General features: G+C 47.7%; 1 protein-coding gene across 1 annotated transcript in view; it reads left to right on the top strand.

Annotated features, from left to right (window-relative positions):
- The window catches only part of LOC106591046 (sodium/hydrogen exchanger 9B2), an 80,216-nt gene that overhangs the window by 2,504 nt on the left and 52,712 nt on the right, over window positions 1-25,000 (top strand). Inside the window, exons 2-5 of the mRNA XM_082977296.1 lie at window positions 6,138-6,294; window positions 7,681-7,851; window positions 11,435-11,577; window positions 11,964-12,091. Coding sequence (XP_082833422.1) covers window positions 6,138-6,294; window positions 7,681-7,851; window positions 11,435-11,577; window positions 11,964-12,091 — 599 coding nt within the window. The remainder of the gene's footprint in view (window positions 1-6,137; window positions 6,295-7,680; window positions 7,852-11,434; window positions 11,578-11,963; window positions 12,092-25,000) is intronic.

Genomic DNA, 25,000 nt, shown 5'->3' with positions numbered 1-25,000 from the left:
ATTCAGTTATATACAGGGAGTTACTCTGATTCAGTTATATACAGGGAGTCACTCTGATTCAGTTATATACAGGGAGTTACTCTGATTCAGTTATATACAGGGAGTTACTCAGCTCTGATTCAGTTATATACAGGGAGTTACTCTGATTCAGTTATATACAGGGAGTTACTCTGATTCAGTTATATACAGGGAGTTACTCAGCTCTGATTCAGTTATATACAGGGAGTCACTCAGCTCTGATTCAGTTATATACAGGGAGTTACTCAGCTCTGATTCAGTTATATACAGGGAGTTACTCAGCTCTGATTCAGTTATATACAGGGAGTCACTCAGCTCTGATTCAGTTATATACAGGGAGTCACTCAGCTCTGATTCAGTTATATACAGGGAGTCACTCAGCTCTGATTCAGTTATATACAGGGAGTCACTCAGCTCTGATTCAGTTATATACAGGGAGTCACTCAGCTCTGATTCAGTTATATACAGGGCGTTACTCTGATTCAGTTATATACAGGGAGTCACTCAGCTCTGATTCAGTTATATACAGGGAGTTACTCAGCTCTGATTCAGTTATATACAGGGAGTTACTCTGATTCAGTTATATACAGGGAGTCACTCAGCTCTGATTCAGTTATATACAGGGAGTTACTCAGCTCTGATTCAGTTATATACAGGGAGTTACTCAGCTCTGATTCAGTTATATACAGGGAGTCACTCAGCTCTGATTCAGTTATATACAGGGAGTTACTCAGCTCTGATTCAGTTATATACAGGGAGTTACTCTGATTCAGTTATATACAGGGAGTTACTCAGCTCTGATTCAGTTATATACAGGGAGTTACTCAGCTCTGATTCAGTTATATACAGGGAGTTACTCTGATTCAGTTATATACAGGGAGTTACTCAGCTCTGATTCAGTTATATACAGGGAGTTACTCTGATTCAGTTATATACAGGGAGTCACTCAGCTCTGATTCAGTTATATACAGGGAGTTACTCAGCTCTGATTCAGTTATATACAGGGAGTTACTCTGATTCAGTTATATACAGGGAGTCACTCAGCTCTGATTCAGTTATATACAGGGAGTTACTCTGATTCAGTTATATACAGGGAGTTACTCAGCTCTGATTCAGTTATATACAGGGAGTTACTCAGCTCTGATTCAGTTATATACAGGGAGTTACTCAGCTCTGATTCAGTTATATACAGGGAGTTACTCTGATTCAGTTATATACAGGGAGTTACTCAGCTCTGATTCAGTTATATACAGGGAGTTACTCTGATTCAGTTATATACAGGGAGTTACTCTGATTCAGTTATATACAGGGAGTTACTCTGATTCAGTTATATACAGGGAGTTACTCTGATTCAGTTATATACAGGGAGTTACTCTGATTCAGTCATATACAGGGAGTTACTCTGATTCAGTTATATACAGGGAGTTACTCTGATTCAGTTATATACAGGGAGTTACTCAGCTCTGATTCAGTTATATACAGGGAGTTACTCTGATTCAGTCATATACAGGGAGTTACTCTGATTCAGTTATATACAGGGAGTTACTCTGATTCAGTTATATACAGGGAGTTACTCAGCTCTGATTCAGTTATATACAGGGAGTTACTCTGATTCAGTTATATACAGGGAGTCACTCAGCTCTGATTCAGTTATATACAGGGAGTCACTCAGCTCTGATTCAGTTATATACAGGGAGTTACTCTGATTCAGTTATATACAGGGAGTTACTCTGATTCAGTTATATACAGGGAGTTACTCAGCTCTGATTCAGTTATATACAGGGAGTTACTCAGCTCTGATTCAGTTATATACAGGGAGTTACTCTGATTCAGTTATATACAGGGAGTCACTCAGCTCTGATTCAGTTATATACAGGGAGTCACTCAGCTCTGATTCAGTTATATACAGGGAGTTACTCAGCTCTGATTCAGTTATATACAGGGAGTCACTCAGCTCTGATTCAGTTATATACAGGGAGTTACTCAGCTCTGATTCAGTTATATACAGGGAGTTACTCTGATTCAGTTATATACAGGGAGTTACTCTGATTCAGTTATATACAGGGAGTTACTCAGCTCTGATTCAGTTATATACAGGGAGTTACTCTGATTCAGTTATATACAGGGAGTCACTCAGCTCTGATTCAGTTATATACAGGGAGTTACTCAGCTCTGATTCAGTTATATACAGGGAGTTACTCTGATTCAGTTATATACAGGGAGTCACTCAGCTCTGATTCAGTTATATACAGGGAGTTACTCTGATTCAGTTATATACAGGGAGTTACTCAGCTCTGATTCAGTTATATACAGGGAGTTACTCAGCTCTGATTCAGTTATATACAGGGAGTTACTCTGATTCAGTTATATACAGGGAGTTACTCAGCTCTGATTCAGTTATATACAGGGAGTTACTCTGATTCAGTTATATACAGGGAGTTACTCAGCTCTGATTCAGTTATATACAGGGAGTCTACTCTGATTCAGTTATATACAGGGAGTTACTCTGATTCAGTTATATACAGGGAGTTACTCTGATTCAGTTATATACAGGGAGTTACTCTGATTCAGTTATATACAGGGAGTTACTCTGATTCAGTTATATACAGGGAGTTACTCTGATTCAGTTATATACAGGGAGTTACTCAGCTCTGATTCAGTTATATACAGGGAGTTACTCAGCTCTGATTCAGTTATATACAGGGAGTTACTCTGATTCAGTTATATACAGGGAGTTACTCTGATTCAGTTATATACAGGGAGTCACTCGCTCTGATTCAGTTATATACAGGGAGTTACTCAACTCTGATTCAGTTATATACAGGGAGTCACTCTGATTCAGTTATATACAGGGAGTCACTCAGCTCTGATTCAGTTATATACAGGGAGTTACTCAGCTCTGATTCAGTTATATACAGGGAGTTACTCAGCTCTGATTCAGTTATATACAGGGAGTTACTCTGATTCAGTTATATACAGGGAGTCACTCAGCTCTGATTCAGTTATATACAGGGAGTCACTCAGCTCTGATTCAGTTATATACAGGGAGTTACTCTGATTCAGTTATATACAGGGAGTTACTCAGCTCTGATTCAGTTATATACAGGGAGTTACTCTGATTCAGTTATATACAGGGAGTTACTCAGCTCTGATTCAGTTATATACAGGGAGTTACTCAGCTCTGATTCAGTTATATACAGGGAGTTACTCAGCTCTGATTCAGTTATATACAGGGAGTTACTCTGATTCAGTTATATACAGGGAGTTACTCAGCTCTGATTCAGTTATATACAGGGAGTTACTCTGATTCAGTTATATACAGGGAGTCACTCAGCTCTGATTCAGTTATATACAGGGAGTTACTCAGCTCTGATTCAGTTATATACAGGGAGTTACTCTGATTCAGTTATATACAGGGAGTTACTCAGCTCTGATTCAGTTATATACAGGGAGTCACTCAGCTCTGATTCAGTTATATACAGGGAGTTACTCAGCTCTGATTCAGTTATATACAGGGAGTTACTCAGCTCTGATTCAGTTATATACAGGGAGTTACTCTGATTCAGTTATATACAGGGAGTTACTCTGATTCAGTTATATACAGGGAGTTACTCAACTCTGATTCAGTTATATACAGGGAGTCACTCTGATTCAGTTATATACAGGGAGTCACTCAGCTCTGATTCAGTTATATACAGGGAGTTACTCAGCTCTGATTCAGTTATATACAGGGAGTTACTCAGCTCTGATTCAGTTATATACAGGGAGTTACTCTGATTCAGTTATATACAGGGAGTCACTCAGCTCTGATTCAGTTATATACAGGGAGTCACTCAGCTCTGATTCAGTTATATACAGGGAGTTACTCTGATTCAGTTATATACAGGGAGTTACTCAGCTCTGATTCAGTTATATACAGGGAGTTACTCTGATTCAGTTATATACAGGGAGTTACTCAGCTCTGATTCAGTTATATACAGGGAGTTACTCAGCTCTGATTCAGTTATATACAGGGAGTTACTCAGCTCTGATTCAGTTATATACAGGGAGTTACTCTGATTCAGTTATATACAGGGAGTTACTCAGCTCTGATTCAGTTATATACAGGGAGTTACTCTGATTCAGTTATATACAGGGAGTCACTCAGCTCTGATTCAGTTATATACAGGGAGTTACTCAGCTCTGATTCAGTTATATACAGGGAGTTACTCTGATTCAGTTATATACAGGGAGTTACTCAGCTCTGATTCAGTTATATACAGGGAGTCACTCAGCTCTGATTCAGTTATATACAGGGAGTTACTCAGCTCTGATTCAGTTATATACAGGGAGTTACTCAGCTCTGATTCAGTTATATACAGGGAGTTACTCAGCTCTGATTCAGTTATATACAGGGAGTTACTCTGATTCAGTTATATACAGGGAGTTACTCAGCTCTGATTCAGTTATATACAGGGAGTTACTCAGCTCTGATTCAGTTATATACAGGGAGTTACTCTGATTCAGTTATATACAGGGAGTTACTCTGATTCAGTTATATACAGGGAGTTACTCTGATTCAGTTATATACAGGGAGTTACTCAGCTCTGATTCAGTTATATACAGGGAGTCACTCTGATTCAGTTATATACAGGGAGTCACTCAGCTCTGATTCAGTTATATACAGGGAGTTACTCAGCTCTGATTCAGTTATATACAGGGAGTTACTCTGATTCAGTTATATACAGGGAGTTACTCTGATTCAGTTATATACAGGGAGTTACTCTGATTCAGTTATATACAGGGAGTTACTCAACTCTGATTCAGTTATATACAGGGAGTCACTCTGATTCAGTTATATACAGGGAGTCACTCAGCTCTGATTCAGTTATATACAGGGAGTTACTCTGATTCAGTTATATACAGGGAGTTACTCTGATTCAGTTATATACAGGGAGTACTACTCTGATTCAGTTATATACAGGGAGTTACTCAGCTCTGATTCAGTTATATACAGGGAGTCACTCAGCTCTGATTCAGTTATATACAGGGAGTTACTCTGATTCAGTTATATACAGGGAGTCACTCAGCTCTGATTCAGTTATATACAGGGAGTTACTCAGCTCTGATTCAGTTATATACAGGGAGTTACTCTGATTCAGTTATATACAGGGAGTCACTCAGCTCTGATTCAGTTATATACAGGGAGTTACTCAGCTCTGATTCAGTTATATACAGGGAGTTACTCTGATTCAGTTATATACAGGGAGTCACTCAGCTCTGATTCAGTTATATACAGGGAGTTACTCTGATTCAGTTATATACAGGGAGTCACTCAGCTCTGATTCAGTTATATACAGGGAGTTACTCTGATTCAGTTATATACAGGGAGTTACTCAGCTCTGATTCAGTTATATACAGGGAGTTACTCAGCTCTGATTCAGTTATATACAGGGAGTCACTCAGCTCTGATTCAGTTATATACAGGGAGTTACTCTGATTCAGTTATATACAGGGAGTTACTCTGATTCAGTTATATACAGGGAGTTACTCTGATTCAGTTATATACAGGGAGTTACTCAGCTCTGATTCAGTTATATACAGGGAGTTACTCAGCTCTGATTCAGTTATATACAGGGAGTTACTCTGATTCAGTTATATACAGGGAGTTACTCTGATTCAGTTATATACAGGGAGTTACTCTGATTCAGTTATATACAGGGAGTTACTCAGCTCTGATTCAGTTATATACAGGGAGTCACTCAGCTCTGATTCAGTTATATACAGGGAGTCACTCAGCTCTGATTCAGTTATGTAACTGGTTTAAAGTATTATTCGGTCATTTATAGGGAGTACCAGAACCAACTCTACAGAACCTGTTCAGAACCCGAATCAACTGCTCAGAACCACACAGATACATTATAATCCCGAGCAGCAGCACTAGGTGTAGGACTGTTTAACCCAAAAATACCTTTTTCTAAGGGTACATCTGAAACGGGACCATATTCTTCATTTAGTGCACTATCTTCTCACTAGGCTCTGGTCAAAAGTAGTGCACTATATAGGAAATAGTGTTTCTTTTGGAACACATGAAAAACAATTAACTCTGAACCCCCCCCCCCCCCCCCCCCTTCCCCCAGGCTGTGGGCGTGGCGAATGCCCAGTGCATCATGGGAGAGGAGACGAAGTGTAATGACATCACAGTGATAGTTTCTAACTCCACCCCTTTCCGGATCTCCCCTCTGACACACTGTTTAACGGCACCATCTGGACTACTGGCATATCTCATTACCACAGGTACTGTCCATGTTTAACGGGTCTGTCTGGACTACTGGCATATCTCATTACCACAGGTACTGTCCCTGTTTAACGGCACCATCTGGACTACTGGCATATCTCATTACCACAGGTACTGACCCTGTTTAACGGGTCCGTCTGGACTACTGGCATATCTCATTACCACAGGTACTGTCCCTGTTTAACGGGTCTGGACTACTGGTATATCTCATTACCACAGGTACTGTCCCTGTTTAACGGGTCTGGACTACTGGCATATCTCATTACCACAGGTACTGTCCCTGTTTAACGGGTCTGGACTACTGGCATATCTCATTACCACAGGTACTGTCCCTGTTTAACGGGTCCGTCTGGACTACTGGCATATCTCATTACCACAGGTACTGTCCATGTTTAACGGGTCTGTCTGGACTACTGGCATATCTCATTACCACAGGTACTGACCCTGTTTAACGGGTCTGTCTGGACTACTGGCATATCTCATTACCACAGGTACTGTCCCTGTTTAACGGGTCTGGACTACTGGCATATCTCATTACCACAGGTACTGACCCTGTTTAACGGGTCCGTCTGGACTACTGGCATATCTCATTACCACAGGTACTGTCCATGTTTAACGGGTCTGTCTGGACTACTGGCATATCTCATTACCACAGGTACTGTCCCTGTTTAACGGGTCTGGACTACTGGCATATCTCATTACCACAGGTACTGTCCCTGTTTAACGGGTCCATCTGGACTACTGGCATATCTCATTACCACAGGTACTGTCCCTGTTTAACGGGTCTGTCTGGACTACTGGCATATCTCATTACCACAGGTACTGACCCTGTTTAACGGGTCTGTCAGGCTACTGGCATATCTCATTACCACAGGTACTGACCCTGTTTAACGGGTCCGTCTGGACTACTGGCATATCTCATTACCACAGGTACTGACCCTGTTTAACGGGTCTGGACTACTGGCATATCTCATTACCACAGGTACTGTCCCTGTTTAACGGGTCTGTCTGGACTACTGGCATATCTCATTACCACAGGTACTGTCCCTGTTTAACGGCACCATCTGGACTACTGGCATATCTCATTACCACAGGTACTGACCCTGTTTAACGGGTCTGGACTACTGGCATATCTCATTACCACAGGTACTGTCCCTGTTTAACGGGTCTGTCTGGACTACTGGCATATCTCATTACCACAGGTACTGACCCTGTTTAACGGGTCTGGACTACTGGCATGTTCTTCATGATGAAGATGGTGAAGATGACCACAGATCTGAAATGTGTGTGTGTGTGTGTGTGTGTGTGTGTGTGTGTGTGTGTGTGTGTGTGTGTGTGTGTGTGTGTGTGTGTGTGTGTGTGTGGGGCTCTCCCTCTCTGTCTAGTGTGTCTGGGAGTGTTGTTGTTCGGGGTGGTCTGGTCCATCGCTGAGAAGGAGTGTTATCCAGGGGGGAATCTGTTCGGCATCATCATCCTGTTTCTCTGTGCTGTGTGTGGAGGAAAACTGATCGGACTGATCCAACTCCCCACACTGCCCCCCTTCCCCCCTTTACTTGGTACGTTCCACTAGTCAGTGCTGTATATGTTTATATATAATATCACATCCCCCCTTTACTTGGTACGTTCCACTAGTCAGTGCTGTATATGTTTATATATAATATAATATTCCCCCCTTTACTTGGTACGTTCCACTAGTCAGTGCTGTATATGTTTATATATAATATAATATTCCCCCCTTTACTTGGTACGTTCCACTAGTCAGTGCTGTATATGTTTATATATAATATCACATCCCCCCTTTACTTGGTACATTCCACTAGTCAGTGCTGTATATGTTTATATATAATATCACATCCCCCCTTTACTTGGTACATTCCACTAGTCAGTGCTGTATATGTTTATATATAATATCACATCCCCCCTTTACTTGGTACATTCCACTAGTCAGTGCTGTATATGTTTATATATAATATCACATCCCCCCTTTACTTGGTACATTCCACTAGTCAGTGCTGTATATGTTTATATATAATATCACATCCCCCCTTTACTTGGTACATTCCACTAGTCAGTGCTGTATATGTTTATATATAATATCACATCCCCCCTTTACTTGGTACGTTCCACTAGTCAGTGCTGTATATGTTTATATATAATATCACATCCCCCCTTTACTTGGTACGTTCCACTAGTCAGTGCTGTATATGTTTATATATAATATAATATTCCCCCCTTTACTTGGTACGTTCCACTAGTCAGTGCTGTATATGTTTATATATAATATAATATTCCCCCCTTTACTTGGTACGTTCCACTAGTCAGTGCTGTATATGTTTATATATAATATAATATTCCCCCCTTTACTTGGTACGTTCCACTAGTCAGTGCTGTATATGTTTATATATAATATAATATTCCCCCCTTTACTTGGTACGTTCCACTAGTCAGTGCTGTATATGTTTATATATAATATCACATCCCCCCTTTACTTGGTACATTCCACTAGTCAGTGCTGTATATGTTTATATATAATATAATATTCCCCCCTTTACTTGGTACGTTCCACTAGTCAGTGCTGTATATGTTTATATATAATATCACATCCCCCCTTTACTTGGTACGTTCCACTAGTCAGTGCTGTATATGTTTATATATAATATAATATTCCCCCCTTTACTTGGTACGTTCCACTAGTCAGTGCTGTATATGTTTATATATAATATAATATTCCCCCCTTTACTTGGTACGTTCCACTAGTCAGTGCTGTATATGTTTATATATAATATAATATTCCCCCCTTTACTTGGTACGTTCCACTAGTCAGTGCTGTATATGTTTATATATAATATAATATTCCCCCCTTTACTTGGTACGTTCCACTAGTCAGTGCTGTATATGTTTATATATAATATCACATCCCCCCTTTACTTGGTACATTCCACTAGTCAGTGCTGTATATGTTTATATATAATATAATATTCCCCCCTTTACTTGGTACGTTCCACTAGTCAGTGCTGTATATGTTTATATATAATATCACATCCCCCCTTTACTTGGTACGTTCCACTAGTCAGTGCTGTATATGTTTATATATAATATAATATTCCCCCCTTTACTTGGTACGTCCCACTAGTCAGTGCTGTATATGTTTATATATAATATAATATTCCCCCCTTTACTTGGTACGTTCCACTAGTCAGTGCTGTATATGTTTCATCCCCCTTTGACTGGGATGAATGGGACTGTTTTGACTAACGTGAAGAAATGGGACTGTTTTAAAATATGACATTTACATAAGTATTCAGACCCTTTACTCAGTACTTTGTTGAAGCACCTTTGGCAGCGATTACAGCAGTTTTCTTGGGTATGACGCTACAAGCTTGACACACCTGTATTTGGGGAGTTTCTCCCATTCTTCTCTGCAGATCCTCTCAAGTTCTGTCAGGTTGGATGGGGAGCGTCGCTGCACAGATATTTTCAGCTCTCTCAAGAGATGTACGATCAGGTTCAAGTCCGAGCTCCGGCTGGGCCACTCAAGGACATTCAGAGACTTGTCCTGAAGCCACTCCTGCGTTGTCTTGGCTGTATGCTTAGGGTCGTTGTCCTGTTGGAAGGTGAATCTTCGCCCCAGTCTGAGGTCCTGAGCGCTCTGGAGCAGGTTTTCATCAAGGATCTCTCTGTACTTTGCTCTATTCATCTTTCCCTCGATCCTGACTAGTCTCCCAGTCCTTGCCGCTGAAAAACATCCCCACAGTATGATGCTGCCACCACCATGCTTCACCGTAGGGATGGTGCCAGGTTTCCTCCAGACGTGACGCTTGGCATTCAGGCCAAAGAGATCCATCTTGGTCTCATCAGACCAGAGAATCTTGTTTCTCATGGTCTGAGAGTTTTTAGGTGACTTTTGGCAAACTCCAAGCGGGCTGTCATGTGCCTTTTACTGAGGAGTGGATTCCGTCTGGCCACTCTACCATAAAGGCCTGATTGGTGGAGTGCTGCAGAGATGGTTGTCCTTCTGGAAGGTTCTCCCATCTCCACAGAGGAACTCTGGAGCTCTGTCAGAGTGACCATCTGGTTCTTGGTCACCTCCCTGACCAAGGCCCCTCTCCCCCGATTGCTCAGTTTGGCCGGGCGGCCAGCTCTTGGAAGAGTCTTGCTGGTTCCAAACTTCTTCCATTTAAGAATGATGGAGGCCACTGTGTTCTTGGGGACCTTCAATGCTGCAGAAATATTTTGGTACCCTTCCACAGATCTGTGCCTCAACACAGTCCTGTCTCAGAGGTCAATTCCTTCCATCTCATGGCTTGATTTTTTGCTCTGACATGCACTGTCAACTGTGGGACCTTATATAGACAGGTGTGTGCCTTTCCAAATCATGTCCAATCAATTGAGTTTACCAACAGGTGGACTCCAATCAAGTTGTAGAAACATCTCAAGGATGATCAATGGAAACAGGATGCACCTGAGCTCAATTTAGTCTCATAGTAAAGGGTCTCAATTTCCGTTTTGTCATTATGGAGTATTGTGATGTCATTATGGAGTATTGTGATGTCATTATGGTGTATTGTGATGACATTATGGAGTATTGTGATGTCACTATGGGGTATTGTGATGTCATTATGGAGTATTGTGATGTCATTATGGGGTATTGTGATGACATTATGGAGTATTGTGATGTCACTATGGGGTATTGTGATGTCATTATGGAGTATTGTGATGTCATTATGGGGTATTGTGATGACATTATGGAGTATTGTGATGTCACTATGGGGTATTGTGATGTCATTATGGAGTATTGTGATGTCATTATGGAGTATTGTGTGTAGATGGATGAGGACAATAGGATCATGTTCCCAGCAGACACAGGACCCTGGTGTTCGCAGCTCGATGCTCTTGCCAACTCAGCCACACAGGACGACTAAACTGAAACTAAACTACTAAACGTGTGTCTCTCAGGCATGTTACCTGCAGGTTTCGTCCTGATAAACATCCCGTTTGTAACTGATGCTGTGTGTGTGTGTGTGTGTGTGTGTGTCTGTGTGTGTGTGTGTGTGTGTGTGTGTGTGTGTGTGTGTGTGTGTGTGTGTGTGTGTGTGTGTGTGTGTGTGTGTGTGTGTGTGTGTGTGTGTGTGTGTGTAGGTATGTTGCTGGCAGGTCTGGTGCTGCGTAACGTACCGTATGTAACGGAGGCGGTCCACATTGAGCAGAACTGGTCAGCAGCTCTGAGGAACATCGCTCTGGCCATCATACTGACCCGTGCTGGACTGGGCCTCGACCCTTCGGTACGGAGGGAGGGACAGAGAGAGAGAGAGAGAGTGAGAGAGAGAGAGAGAGAGTGAGAGAGACAGAGAGAGAGAGACAGAGAGAGAGAGAGAGAGAGAGAGAGAGAGAGAGAGAGAGAGAGAGAGAGAGAGAGAGAGACAGAGCGAGAGAGAGAGAGCAGAGAGAGAGACAGAGAAACAGAGAGAGAGAGAGAGAGAGAGAGATAGAGAGAGAGAGAGAGAGAGAGAGAGAGAGAGAGAGAGAGAGAGACAGACAGAGACAGAGCGAGAGAGAGACAGAGAAACAGAGAGAGAGAGAGAGAGAGAGAGAGAGAGAGAGAGAGAGAGAGAGAGAGAGAGAGTTCTCTCTATGGAGATTTACAGCTAAAGGTGTATATGTTCAACAGGCTCTCCGCAGACTGAAGGCGGTTTGTGTGCGACTGGCAGTAGGACCGTGTACAGTGGAGGCATCGACAGTAGCTGTGATGTCTCACTTCCTGATGGGCTTGCCCTGGGTCTGGGGATTCATACTGGGGTAAACTCACACATCTCAACACAGTGTTACCTCGAGACAACCCCCGCCCCAAGCCCCATCTCTATCTGTCTCTCTCTATCTGTCTCTCTCTGTCTCTCTCTCTATCTCTCTCTCTCTCTCTGTCTCTCTCTCTCTCTCTCTCTCTGTCTCTCTCTGTCTCTCTCTCTCTCTCTCTCTCTCTCTCTCTCTCTCTCTCTCTCTCTCTCTCTCTCTCAATTCAATTTAATTAATTGTAAGGGCTGTATTGGCATGGTAAACACATAAAGCAAGTGAAATAGATAATAAACAATACAAAAATTAACAGTAAACATTACACTCACAGAAGTTCCAAAAGAATAGAGACATTTCAAATGTTATATTATGTATATATATACATTGTTGTAACGATGTGCAGAAAGTTCTAGTAGTCTTTAATTGTTGATTCTATTATATATATATATATATATATATATCCCTATCAAACCTAAAAAAAATCTAACAGAAAACTGAAGATAATGAACAACAATGACAAATGGTTTGATGAAGAATGAAAAAAAACATATACGTGATCAAATATCAATATATATATATATATATTAATAACTCTCCGTGTTGTCGTGTGTTTAGTGTTTTCCAATGTTCCCAGAAGTGGTTAGATTCTATGGATTCTTCAGCTACATTGAGCTGATTTCTGACGTGCTGTTCCTTCTTTTTCCGTAGTGTATTTCTGTATTGTTTTAGTGATTCACCGTAGTGAAGCCGTAGACTCAGGTTTTCCCGGGTCTCTATGTGTTTTTGGTTGGAAAAGGTTTCTACATTTCTTTCTTAGGTTTTTTTCATCAAACCATTTGTCGTTGTTGTTCGTTTTCCTGACATTTTTAGGTTTGACAGGGAAGCTGAGAGGTAGGTTTTCTAATATAATATAAATAATATAAATATCTTGTTTAGGTTTTCTACTGCTCCGTTTACAGTGGAACATCTTGTCCAGGAAGTTGTCTGAAAGGGATAGAATTTGTTGTTGCCTAATTGTCTTCTGGGATTTTTCCACACTACTTTCCTTCCATCTATAGCATGTGGGGGGGTTGTCAGAAGAGCTATCAGGGGACCTGACAGGGGGGTTGTTAGAAGAGCTATCAGGGGACCTGACAGGGGGGTTGTTAGAAGAGCTATCAGGGGAGATGACAGGGGGGTTGTTAGAAGAGCTATCAGGGGAGGTGACAGGGGGGTTGTTAGAAGAGCTATCAGGGGAGGTGACAGGGGGGTTGTTAGAAGAGCTATCAGGGGAGGTGACAGGGGGGTTGTTAGAAGAGCTATCAGGGGAGGTGACAGGGGGGTTGTTAGAAGAGCTATAAGGGGAGGTGACAGGGGGGTTGTTAGAAGAGCTATCAGGGGAGGTGACAGGGGGGTTGTTAGAAGAGCTATCAGGCGAGGTGACAGGGGGGTTGTTAGAAGAGCTATCAGGGGAGGTGACAGGGGGGTTGTTAGAAGAGCTATCAGGGGACCTGACAGGGGGGTTGTTAGAAGAGCTATCAGGGGACCTGACAGGGGGGTTGTTAGAAGAGCTATCAGGGGACCTGACAGGGGGGTTGTTAGAAGAGCTATCAGGGGAGGTGACAGGGGGGTTGTTAGAAGAGCTATCAGGGGACCTGACAGGGGGGTTGTTAGAAGAGCTATCAGGGGAGGTGACAGGGGGGTTGTTAGAAGAGCTATCAGGGGAGGTGACAGGGGGGTTGTTAGAAGAGCTATCAGGGGACCTGACAGGGGGGTTGTTAGAAGAGCTATCAGGGGAGGTGACAGGGGGGCTGTTAGAAGAGCTATCAGGGGAGGTGACAGGGGGGTTGTTAGAAGAGCTATCAGGGGACCTGACAGGGGGGTTGTTAGAAGAGCTATTAGGGGACCTGACAGGGGGGTTGTTAGAAGAGCTATCAGGGGACCTGACAGGGGGGTTGTTAGAAGAGCTATCAGGGGAGGTGACAGGGGGGTTGTTAGAAGAGCTATCAGGGGAGGTGACAGGGGGGTTGTTAGAAGAGCTATCAGGGGAGGTGACAGGGGGGTTGTTAGAAGAGCTATCAGGGGACCTGACAGGGGGGTTGTTAGAAGAGCTATCAGGGGACCTGACAGGGGGGTTGTTAGAAGAGCTATCAGGGGACCTGACAGGGGGGTTGTTAGAAGAGCTATCAGGGGAGGTGACAGGGGGGTTGTTAGAAGAGCTATCAGGGGACCTGACAGGGGGGTTGTTAGAAGAGCTATTAGGGGACCTGACAGGGGGGTTGTTAGAAGAGCTATTAGGGGAGGTGACAGGGGGGTTGTTAGAAGAGCTATCAGGGGACCTGACAGGGGGGTTGTTAGAAGAGCTATCAGGGGAGGTGACAGGGGGGTTGTTAGAAGAGCTATCAGGGGACCTGACAGGGGGGTTGTTAGAAGAGCTATCAGGGGAGGTGACAGGGGGGTTGTTAGAAGAGCTATCAGGGGACCTGACAGGGGGGTTGTTAGAAGAGCTATTAGGGGACCTGACAGGGGGGTTGTTAGAAGAGCTATTAGGGGAGGTGACAGGGGGGTTGTTAGAAGAGCTATCAGGGGACCTGACAGGGGGGTTGTTAGAAGAGCTATCAGGGGACCTGACAGGGGGGTTGTTAGAAGAGCTATCAGGGGAGGTGACAGGGGGGTTGTTAGAAGAGCTATCAGGGGACCTGACAGGGGGGTTGTTAGAAGAGCTATTAGGGGACCTGACAGGGGGGTTGTTAGAAGAGCTATTAGGGGACCTGACAGGGGGGTTGTTAGAAGAGCTATCAGGGGACCTGACAGGGGGGTTGTTAGAAGAGCTATTAGGGGACCTGACAGGGGGGTTGTTAGAAGAGCTATTAGGGGAGGTGACAGGGGGGATGTTAGAAGAGCTATCAGGGGAGGTGGTTAGAAGAGCTATCAGGGGACCTGACAGGGGGGTTGTTAGAAGAGCTATTAGGGGACCTGACAGGGGGGTTGTTAGAAGAGCTATCAGGGGACCTGACAGGGGGGTTGTTAGAAGAGCTATTAGGGGACCTGACAGGGGGGTTGTTAGAAGAGCTATCAGGGGACCTGACAGGGGGGTTGTTAGAAGAGCTATCAGGGGAGGTGACAGGGGGGTTGTTAGAAGAGCTATCAGGCGAGGTGACAGGGGGGTTGTTAGAAGAGCTATCAGGGGAGGTGACAGGGGGGTTGTTAGAAGAGCTATCAGGGGACCTGACAGGGGGGTTGTTAGAAGAGCTATCAGGGGAGGTGACAGGGGGGTTGTTAGAAGAGCTATCAGGCGAGGTGACAGGGGGGTTGTTAGAAGAGCTATCAGGGGAGGTGACAGGGGGGTTGTTAGAAGAGCTATCAGGGGACCTGACAGGGGGGTTGTTAGAAGAGCTATCAGGGGAGGTGACAGGGGGGTTGTTAGAAGAGCTATCAGGGGACCTGACAGGGGGGTTGTTAGAAGAGCTATCAGGGGAGGTGACAGGGGGGTTGTTAGAAGAGCTATCAGGGGAGGTGACAGGGGGGTTGTTAGAAGAGCTATCAGGGGACCTGACAGGGGGGTTGTTAGAAGAGCTATCAGGGGACCTGACAGGGGGGTTGTTAGAAGAGCTATCAGGGGAGGTGACAGGGGGGTTGTTAGAAGAGCTATCAGGGGAGGTGACAGGGGGGTTGTTAGAAGAGCTATCAGGGGACCTGACAGGGGGGTTGTTAGAAGAGCTATCAGGGGAGGTGACAGGGGGGTTGTTAGAAGAGCTATCAGGGGAGGTGACAGGGGGGTTGTTAGAAGAGCTATCAGGGGACCTGACAGGGGGGTTGTTAGAAGAGCTATTAGGGGACCTGACAGGGGGGTTGTTAGAAGAGCTATCAGGGGACCTGACAGGGGGGTTGTTAGAAGAGCTATCAGGGGAGGTGACAGGGGGGTTGTTAGAAGAGCTATTAGGGGACCTGACAGGGGGGTTGTTAGAAGAGCTATTAGGGGACCTGACAGGGGGGTTGTTAGAAGAGCTATCAGGGGACCTGACAGGGGGGTTGTTAGAAGAGCTATTAGGGGAGGTGACAGGGGGGTTGTTAGAAGAGCTATCAGGGGACCTGACAGGGGGGTTGTTAGAAGAGCTATCAGGGGAGGTGACAGGGGGGTTGTTAGAAGAGCTATCAGGGGACCTGACAGGGGGGTTGTTAGAAGAGCTATCAGGGGACCTGACAGGGGGGTTGTTAGAAGAGCTATCAGGGGAGGTGACAGGGGGGTTGTTAGAAGAGCTATTAGGGGAGGTGACAGGGGGGATGTTAGAAGAGCTATCAGGGGAGGTGGTTAGAAGAGCTATCAGGGGACCTGACAGGGGGGTTGTTAGAAGAGCTATCAGGGGAGGTGACAGGGGGGTTGTTAGAAGAGCTATCAGGGGACCTGACAGGGGGGTTGTTAGAAGAGCTATCAGGGGACCTGACAGGGGGGTTGTTAGAAGAGCTATCAGGGGACCTGACAGGGGGGTTGTTAGAAGAGCTATCAGGGGAGGTGACAGGGGGGTTGTTAGAAGAGCTATTAGGGGAGGTGACAGGGGGGTTGTTAGAAGAGCTATCAGGGGACCTGACAGGGGGGTTGTTAGAAGAGCTATCAGGGGAGGTGACAGGGGGGTTGTTAGAAGAGCTATCAGGGGAGGTGACAGGGGGGTTGTTAGAAGAGCTATCAGGGGACCTGACAGGGGGGTTGTTAGAAGAGCTATCAGGGGAGGTGACAGGGGGGTTGTTAGAAGAGCTATCAGGGGACCTGACAGGGGGGTTGTTAGAAGAGCTATCAGGGGAGGTGACAGGGGGGTTGTTAGAAGAGCTATCAGGGGACCTGACAGGGGGGTTGTTAGAAGAGCTATTAGGGGACCTGACAGGGGGGTTGTTAGAAGAGCTATCAGGGGAGGTGACAGGGGGGTTGTTAGAAGAGCTATCAGGGGAGGTGACAGGGGGGTTGTTAGAAGAGCTATCAGGGGACCTGACAGGGGGGTTGTTAGAAGAGCTATCAGGGGAGGTGACAGGGGGGTTGTTAGAAGAGCTATCAGGGGACCTGACAGGGGGGTTGTTAGAAGAGCTATCAGGGGAGGTGACAGGGGGGTTGTTAGAAGAGCTATCAGGGGACCTGACAGGGGGGTTGTTAGAAGAGCTATCAGGGGACCTGACAGGGGGGTTGTTAGAAGAGCTATCAGGGGAGGTGACAGGGGGGTTGTTAGAAGAGCTATTAGGGGACCTGACAGGGGGGTTGTTAGAAGAGCTATTAGGGGAGGTGACAGGGGGGATGTTAGAAGAGCTATCAGGGGAGGTGGTTAGAAGAGCTATCAGGGGACCTGACAGGGGGGTTGTTAGAAGAGCTATTAGGGGACCTGACAGGGGGGTTGTTAGAAGAGCTATCAGGGGACCTGACAGGGGGGTTGTTAGAAGAGCTATTAGGGGACCTGACAGGGGGGTTGTTAGAAGAGCTATCAGGGGACCTGACAGGGGGGTTGTTAGAAGAGCTATCAGGGGAGGTGACAGGGGGGTTGTTAGAAGAGCTATCAGGCGAGGTGACAGGGGGGTTGTTAGAAGAGCTATCAGGGGAGGTGACAGGGGGGTTGTTAGAAGAGCTATCAGGGGACCTGACAGGGGGGTTGTTAGAAGAGCTATCAGGGGAGGTGACAGGGGGGTTGTTAGAAGAGCTATCAGGCGAGGTGACAGGGGGGTTGTTAGAAGAGCTATCAGGGGAGGTGACAGGGGGGTTGTTAGAAGAGCTATCAGGGGACCTGACAGGGGGGTTGTTAGAAGAGCTATCAGGGGAGGTGACAGGGGGGTTGTTAGAAGAGCTATCAGGGGACCTGACAGGGGGGTTGTTAGAAGAGCTATCAGGGGAGGTGACAGGGGGGTTGTTAGAAGAGCTATCAGTGGAGGTGACAGGGGGGTTGTTAGAAGAGCTATCAGGGGAGGTGACAGGGGGGTTGTTAGAAGAGCTATCAGGGGACCTGACAGGGGGGTTGTTAGAAGAGCTATCAGGGGAGGTGACAGGGGGGTTGTTAGAAGAGCTATCAGTGGAGGTGACAGGGGGGTTGTTAGAAGAGCTATCAGGGGACCTGACAGGGGGGTTGTTAGAAGAGCTATCAGGGGACCTGACAGGGGGGTTGTTAGAAGAGCTATCAGGGGAGGTGACAGGGGGGTTGTTAGAAGAGCTATCAGGGGAGGTGACAGGGGGGTTGTTAGAAGAGCTATCAGGGGACCTGACAGGGGGGTTGTTAGAAGAGCTATCAGGGGAGGTGACAGGGGGGTTGTTAGAAGAGCTATCAGGGGAGGTGACAGGGGGGTTGTTAGAAGAGCTATCAGGGGACCTGACAGGGGGGTTGTTAGAAGAGCTATTAGGGGACCTGACAGGGGGGTTGTTAGAAGAGCTATCAGGGGACCTGACAGGGGGGTTGTTAGAAGAGCTATCAGGGGAGGTGACAGGGGGGTTGTTAGAAGAGCTATCAGGGGACCTGACAGGGGGGTTGTTAGAAGATCTATCAGGGGAGGTGACAGGAGGGTTGTTAGAAGAGCTATCAGGGGACCTGACAGGGGGGTTGTTAGAAGAGCTATCAGGGGAGGTGACAGGGGGGTTGTTAGAAGAGCTATTAGGGGACCTGACAGGGGGGTTGTTAGAAGAGCTATTAGGGGACCTGACAGGGGGGTTGTTAGAAGAGCTATCAGGGGACCTGACAGGGGGGTTGTTAGAAGAGCTATTAGGGGAGGTGACAGGGGGGTTGTTAGAAGAGCTATCAGGGGACCTGACAGGGGGGTTGTTAGAAGAGCTATCAGGGGAGGTGACAGGGGGGTTGTTAGAAGAGCTATCAGGGGACCTGACAGGGGGGTTGTTAGAAGAGCTATCAGGGGACCTGACAGGGGGGTTGTTAGAAGAGCTATCAGGGGAGGTGACAGGGGGGTTGTTAGAAGAGCTATTAGGGGAGGTGACAGGGGGGATGTTAGAAGAGCTATCAGGGGAGGTGGTTAGAAGAGCTATCAGGGGACCTGACAGGGGGGTTGTTAGAAGAGCTATCAGGGGAGGTGACAGGGGGGTTGTTAGAAGAGCTATCAGGGGACCTGACAGGGGGGTTGTTAGAAGAGCTATCAGGGGACCTGACAGGGGGGTTGTTAGAAGAGCTATCAGGGGAGGTGACAGGGGGGTTGTTAGAAGAGCTATCAGGGGAGGTGACAGGGGGGTTGTTAGAAGAGCTATCAGGGGACCTGACAGGGGGGTTGTTAGAAGAGCTATCAGGGGACCTGACAGGGGGGTTGTTAGAAGAGCTATCAGGGGAGGTGACAGGGGGGTTGTTAGAAGAGCTATCAGGGGACCTGACAGGGGGGTTGTTAGAAGAGCTATCAGGGGAGGTGACAGGGGGGTTGTTAGAAGAGCTATCAGGGGACCTGACAGGGGGGTTGTTAGAAGAGCTATTAGGGGACTTGACAGGGGGGTTGTTAGAAGAGCTATCAGGGGAGGTGACAGGGGGGTTGTTAGAAGAGCTATCAGGGGAGGTGACAGGGGGGTTGTTAGAAGAGCTATCAGGGGACCTGACAGGGGGGTTGTTAGAAGAGCTATCAGGGGAGGTGACAGGGGGGTTGTTAGAAGAGCTATCAGGGGACCTGACAGGGGGGTTGTTAGAAGAGCTATCAGGGGAGGTGACAGGGGGGTTGTTAGAAGAGCTATCGGGGACCTGACAGGGGGGTTGTTAGAAGAGCTATCAGGGGAGGTGACAGGGGGGTTGTTAGAAGAGCTATCAGGGGACCTGACAGGGGGGTTGTTAGAAGAGCTATCAGGGGACCTGACAGGGGGGTTGTTAGAAGAGCTATCAGGGGACCTGACAGGGGGGTTGTTAGAAGAGCTATTAGGGGACCTGACAGGGGGGTTGTTAGAAGAGCTATCAGGGGACCTGACAGGGGGGTTGTTAGAAGAGCTATCAGGGGACCTGACAGGGGGGTTGTTAGAAGAGCTATCAGGGGACCTGACAGGGGGGTTGTTAGAAGAGCTATCAGGGGAGGTGACAGGGGGGTTGTTAGAAGAGCTATCAGGGGAGGTGACAGGGGGGTTGTTAGAAGAGCTATCAGGGGACCTGACAGGGGGGTTGTTAGAAGAGCTATCAGGGGAGGTGACAGGGGGGTTGTTAGAAGAGCTATCAGGGGAGGTGACAGGGGGGTTGTTAGAAGAGCTATCAGGGGACCTGACAGGGGGGTTGTTAGAAGAGCTATCAGGGGACCTGACAGGGGGGTTGTTAGAAGAGCTATTAGGGGACCTGACAGGGGGGTTGTTAGAAGAGCTATCAGGGGACCTGACAGGGGGGTTGTTAGAAGAGCTATTAGGGGACCTGACAGGGGGGTTGTTAGAAGAGCTATTAGGGGAGGTGACAGGGGGGTTGTTAGAAGAGCTATCAGGGGACCTGACAGGGGGGTTGTTAGAAGAGCTATCAGGGGAGGTGACAGGGGGGTTGTTAGAAGAGCTATTAGGGGACCTGACAGGGGGGTTGTTAGAAGAGCTATCAGGGGACCTGACAGGGGGGTTGTTAGAAGAGCTATCAGGGGAGGTGACAGGGGGGTTGTTAGAAGAGCTATCAGGGGACCTGACAGGGGGGTTGTTAGAAGAGCTATCAGGGGAGGTGACAGGGGGGTTGTTAGAAGAGCTATCAGGGGACCTGACAGGGGGGTTGTTAGAAGAGCTATCAGGGGACCTGACAGGGGGGTTGTTAGAAGAGCTATCAGGGGAGGTGACAGGGGGGTTGTTAGAAGAGCTATCAGGGGAGGTGACAGGGGGGTTGTTAGAAGAGCTATCAGGGGACCTGACAGGGGGGTTGTTAGAAGAGCTATTAGGGGACCTGACAGGGGGGTTGTTAGAAGAGCTATCAGGGGACCTGACAGGGGGGTTGTTAGAAGAGCTATCAGGGGAGGTGACAGGGGGGTTGTTAGAAGAGCTATCAGGGGACCTGACAGGGGGGTTGTTAGAAGATCTATCAGGGGAGGTGACAGGAGGGTTGTTAGAAGAGCTATCAGGGGACCTGACAGGGGGGTTGTTAGAAGAGCTATTAGGGGACCTGACAGGGGGGTTGTTAGAAGAGCTATTAGGGGACCTGACAGGGGGGTTGTTAGAAGAGCTATCAGGGGACCTGACAGGGGGGTTGTTAGAAGAGCTATTAGGGGAGGTGACAGGGGGGTTGTTAGAAGAGCTATCAGGGGACCTGACAGGGGGGTTGTTAGAAGAGCTATCAGGGGAGGTGACAGGGGGGTTGTTAGAAGAGCTATCAGGGGACCTGACAGGGGGGTTGTTAGAAGAGCTATCAGGGGACCTGACAGGGGGGTTGTTAGAAGAGCTATTAGGGGAGGTGACAGGGGGGATGTTAGAAGAGCTATCAGGGGAGGTGGTTAGAAGAGCTATCAGGGGACCTGACAGGGGGGTTGTTAGAAGAGCTATCAGGGGAGGTGACAGGGGGGTTGTTAGAAGAGCTATTAGGGGAGGTGACAGGGGGGATGTTAGAAGAGCTATCAGGGGAGGTGGTTAGAAGAGCTATCAGGGGACCTGACAGGGGGGTTGTTAGAAGAGCTATCAGGGGAGGTGACAGGGGGGTTGTTAGAAGAGCTATCAGGGGACCTGACAGGGGGGTTGTTAGAAGAGCTATCAGGGGAGGTGACAGGGGGGTTGTTAGAAGAGCTATCAGGGGAGGTGACAGGGGGGTTGTTAGAAGAGCTATCAGGGGACCTGACAGGGGGGTTGTTAGAAGAGCTATCAGGGGAGGTGACAGGGGGGTTGTTAGAAGAGCTATCAGGGGACCTGACAGGGGGGTTGTTAGAAGAGCTATCAGGGGAGGTGACAGGGGGGTTGTTAGAAGAGCTATCAGGGGACCTGACAGGGGGGTTGTTAGAAGAGCTATCAGGGGAGGTGACAGGGGGGTTGTTAGAAGAGCTATCAGGGGAGGTGACAGGGGGGTTGTTAGAAGAGCTATCAGGGGAGGTGACAGGGGGGTTGTTAGAAGACCTATCAGGGGACCTGACAGGGGGGTTGTTAGAAGAGCTATTAGGGGACCTGACAGGGGGGTTGTTAGAAGAGCTATCAGGGGACCTGACAGGGGGGTTGTTAGAAGAGCTATCAGGGGAGGTGACAGGGGGGTTGTTAGAAGAGCTATCAGGGGACCTGACAGGGGGGTTGTTAGAAGAGCTATTAGGGGAGGTGACAGGGGGGTTGTTAGAAGAGCTATTAGGGGAGGTGACAGGGGGGTTGTTAGAAGAGCTATTAGGGGACCTGACAGGGGGGTTGTTAGAAGAGCTATTAGGGGACCTGACAGGGGGGTTGTTAGAAGAGCTATCAGGGGGGTTGGTAGAAGAGCTATCAGGGGACCTGACAGGGGGGTTGTTAGAAGAGCTATCAGGGGAGGTGACAGGGGGGTTGTTAGAAGAGCTATCAGGGGACCTGACAGGGGGGTTGTTAGAAGAGCTATCAGGGGACCTGACAGGGGGGTTGTTAGAAGAGCTATCAGGGGAGGTGACAGGGGGGTTGTTAGAAGAGCTATTAGGGGAGGTGACAGGGGGGTTGTTAGAAGAGCTATCAGGGGACCTGACAGGGGGGTTGTTAGAAGAGCTATCAGGGGACCTGACAGGGGGGTTGTTAGAAGAGCTATCAGGGGACCTGACAGGGGGGTTGTTAGAAGAGCTATCAGGGGACCTGACAGGGGGGTTGTTAGAAGAGCTATCAGGGGACCTGACAGGGGGGTTGTTAGAAGAGCTATCAGGGGAGGTGACAGGGGGGTTGTTAGAAGAGCTATCAGGGGACCTGACAGGGGGGTTGTTAGAAGAGCTATTAGGGGACCTGACAGGGGGGTTGTTAGAAGAGCTATTAGGGGACCTGACAGGGGGGTTGTTAGAAGAGCTATCAGGGGAGGTGACAGGGGGGTTGTTAGAAGAGCTATCAGGGGACCTGACAGGGGGGTTGTTAGAAGAGCTATTAGGGGACCTGACAGGGGGGTTGTTAGAAGAGCTATCAGGGGACCTGACAGGGGGGTTGTTAGAAGAGCTATCAGGGGAGGTGACAGGGGGGTTGTTAGAAGAGCTATCAGGGGAGGTGACAGGGGGGTTGTTAGAAGAGCTATCAGGGGACCTGACAGGGGGGTTGTTAGAAGAGCTATCAGGGGAGGTGACAGGGGGGTTGTTAGAAGAGCTATCAGGGGACCTGACAGGGGGGTTGTTAGAAGAGCTATCAGGGGAGGTGACAGGGGGGTTGTTAGAAGAGCTATCAGGGGACCTGACAGGGGGGTTGTTAGAAGAGCTATTAGGGGAGGTGACAGGGGGGTTGTTAGAAGAGCTATCAGGGGACCTGACAGGGGGGTTGTTAGAAGAGCTATCAGGGGACCTGACAGGGGGGTTGTTAGAAGAGCTATCAGGGGAGGTGACAGGGGGGTTGTTAGAAGAGCTATTAGGGGACCTGACAGGGGGGTTGTTAGAAGAGCTATCAGGGGACCTGACAGGGGGGTTGTTAGAAGAGCTATCAGGGGAGGTGACAGGGGGGTTGTTAGAAGAGCTATTAGGGGACCTGACAGGGGGGTTGTTAGAAGAGCTATCAGGGGAGGTGACAGGGGGGTTGTTAGAAGAGCTATCAGGGGACCTGATAGGGGGGTTGTTAGAAGAGCTATCAGGGGAGGTGACAGGGGGGTTGTCAGAAGAGCTATTAGGGGACCTGACAGGGGGGTTGTTAGAAGAGCTATCAGGGGAGGTGACAGGGGGGTTGTTAGAAGAGCTATCAGGGGACCTGACAGGGGGGTTGTTAGAAGAGCTATCAGGGGAGGTGACAGGGGGGTTGTTAGAAGAGCTATCAGGGGAGGTGACAGGGGGGTTGTTAGAAGAGCTATCAGGGGACCTGACAGGGGGGTTGTTAGAAGAGCTATCAGGGGAGGTGACAGGGGGGTTGTTAGAAGAGCTATCAGGGGACCTGACAGGGGGGTTGTTAGAAGAGCTATCAGGGGAGGTGACAGGGGGGTTGTTAGAATAGCTATCAGGGGACCTGACAGGGGGGTTGTTAGAAGAGCTATCAGGGGAGGTGACAGGGGGGTTGTTAGAAGAGCTATCAGGGGAGGTGACAGGGGGGTTGTTAGAAGAGCTATCAGGGGAGGTGACAGGGGGGTTGTTAGAAGACCTATCAGGGGACCTGACAGGGGGGTTGTTAGAAGAGCTATTAGGGGACCTGACAGGGGGGTTGTTAGAAGAGCTATCAGGGGACCTGACAGGGGGGTTGTTAGAAGAGCTATCAGGGGAGGTGACAGGGGGGTTGTTAGAAGAGCTATCAGGGGACCTGACAGGGGGGTTGTTAGAAGAGCTATTAGGGGAGGTGACAGGGGGGTTGTTAGAAGAGCTATTAGGGGAGGTGACAGGGGGGTTGTTAGAAGAGCTATTAGGGGACCTGACAGGGGGGTTGTTAGAAGAGCTATTAGGGGACCTGACAGGGGGGTTGTTAGAAGAGCTATCAGGGGGGTTGGTAGAAGAGCTATCAGGGGACCTGACAGGGGGGTTGTTAGAAGAGCTATCAGGGGAGGTGACAGGGGGGTTGTTAGAAGAGCTATCAGGGGACCTGACAGGGGGGTTGTTAGAAGAGCTATCAGGGGACCTGACAGGGGGGTTGTTAGAAGAGCTATCAGGGGAGGTGACAGGGGGGTTGTTAGAAGAGCTATTAGGGGAGGTGACAGGGGGGTTGTTAGAAGAGCTATCAGGGGACCTGACAGGGGGGTTGTTAGAAGAGCTATCAGGGGACCTGACAGGGGGGTTGTTAGAAGAGCTATCAGGGGACCTGACAGGGGGGTTGTTAGAAGAGCTATCAGGGGACCTGACAGGGGGGTTGTTAGAAGAGCTATCAGGGGACCTGACAGGGGGGTTGTTAGAAGAGCTATCAGGGGAGGTGACAGGGGGGTTGTTAGAAGAGCTATCAGGGGA

This window comes from Salmo salar, chromosome 07 (genome assembly GCF_965601325.2).
Source record: "Salmo salar chromosome 07, fSalSal1, whole genome shotgun sequence".
Taxonomy (NCBI): domain Eukaryota; kingdom Metazoa; phylum Chordata; class Actinopteri; order Salmoniformes; family Salmonidae; genus Salmo; species Salmo salar.
This window is presented reverse-complemented; position numbering and strand designations above follow the sequence as displayed.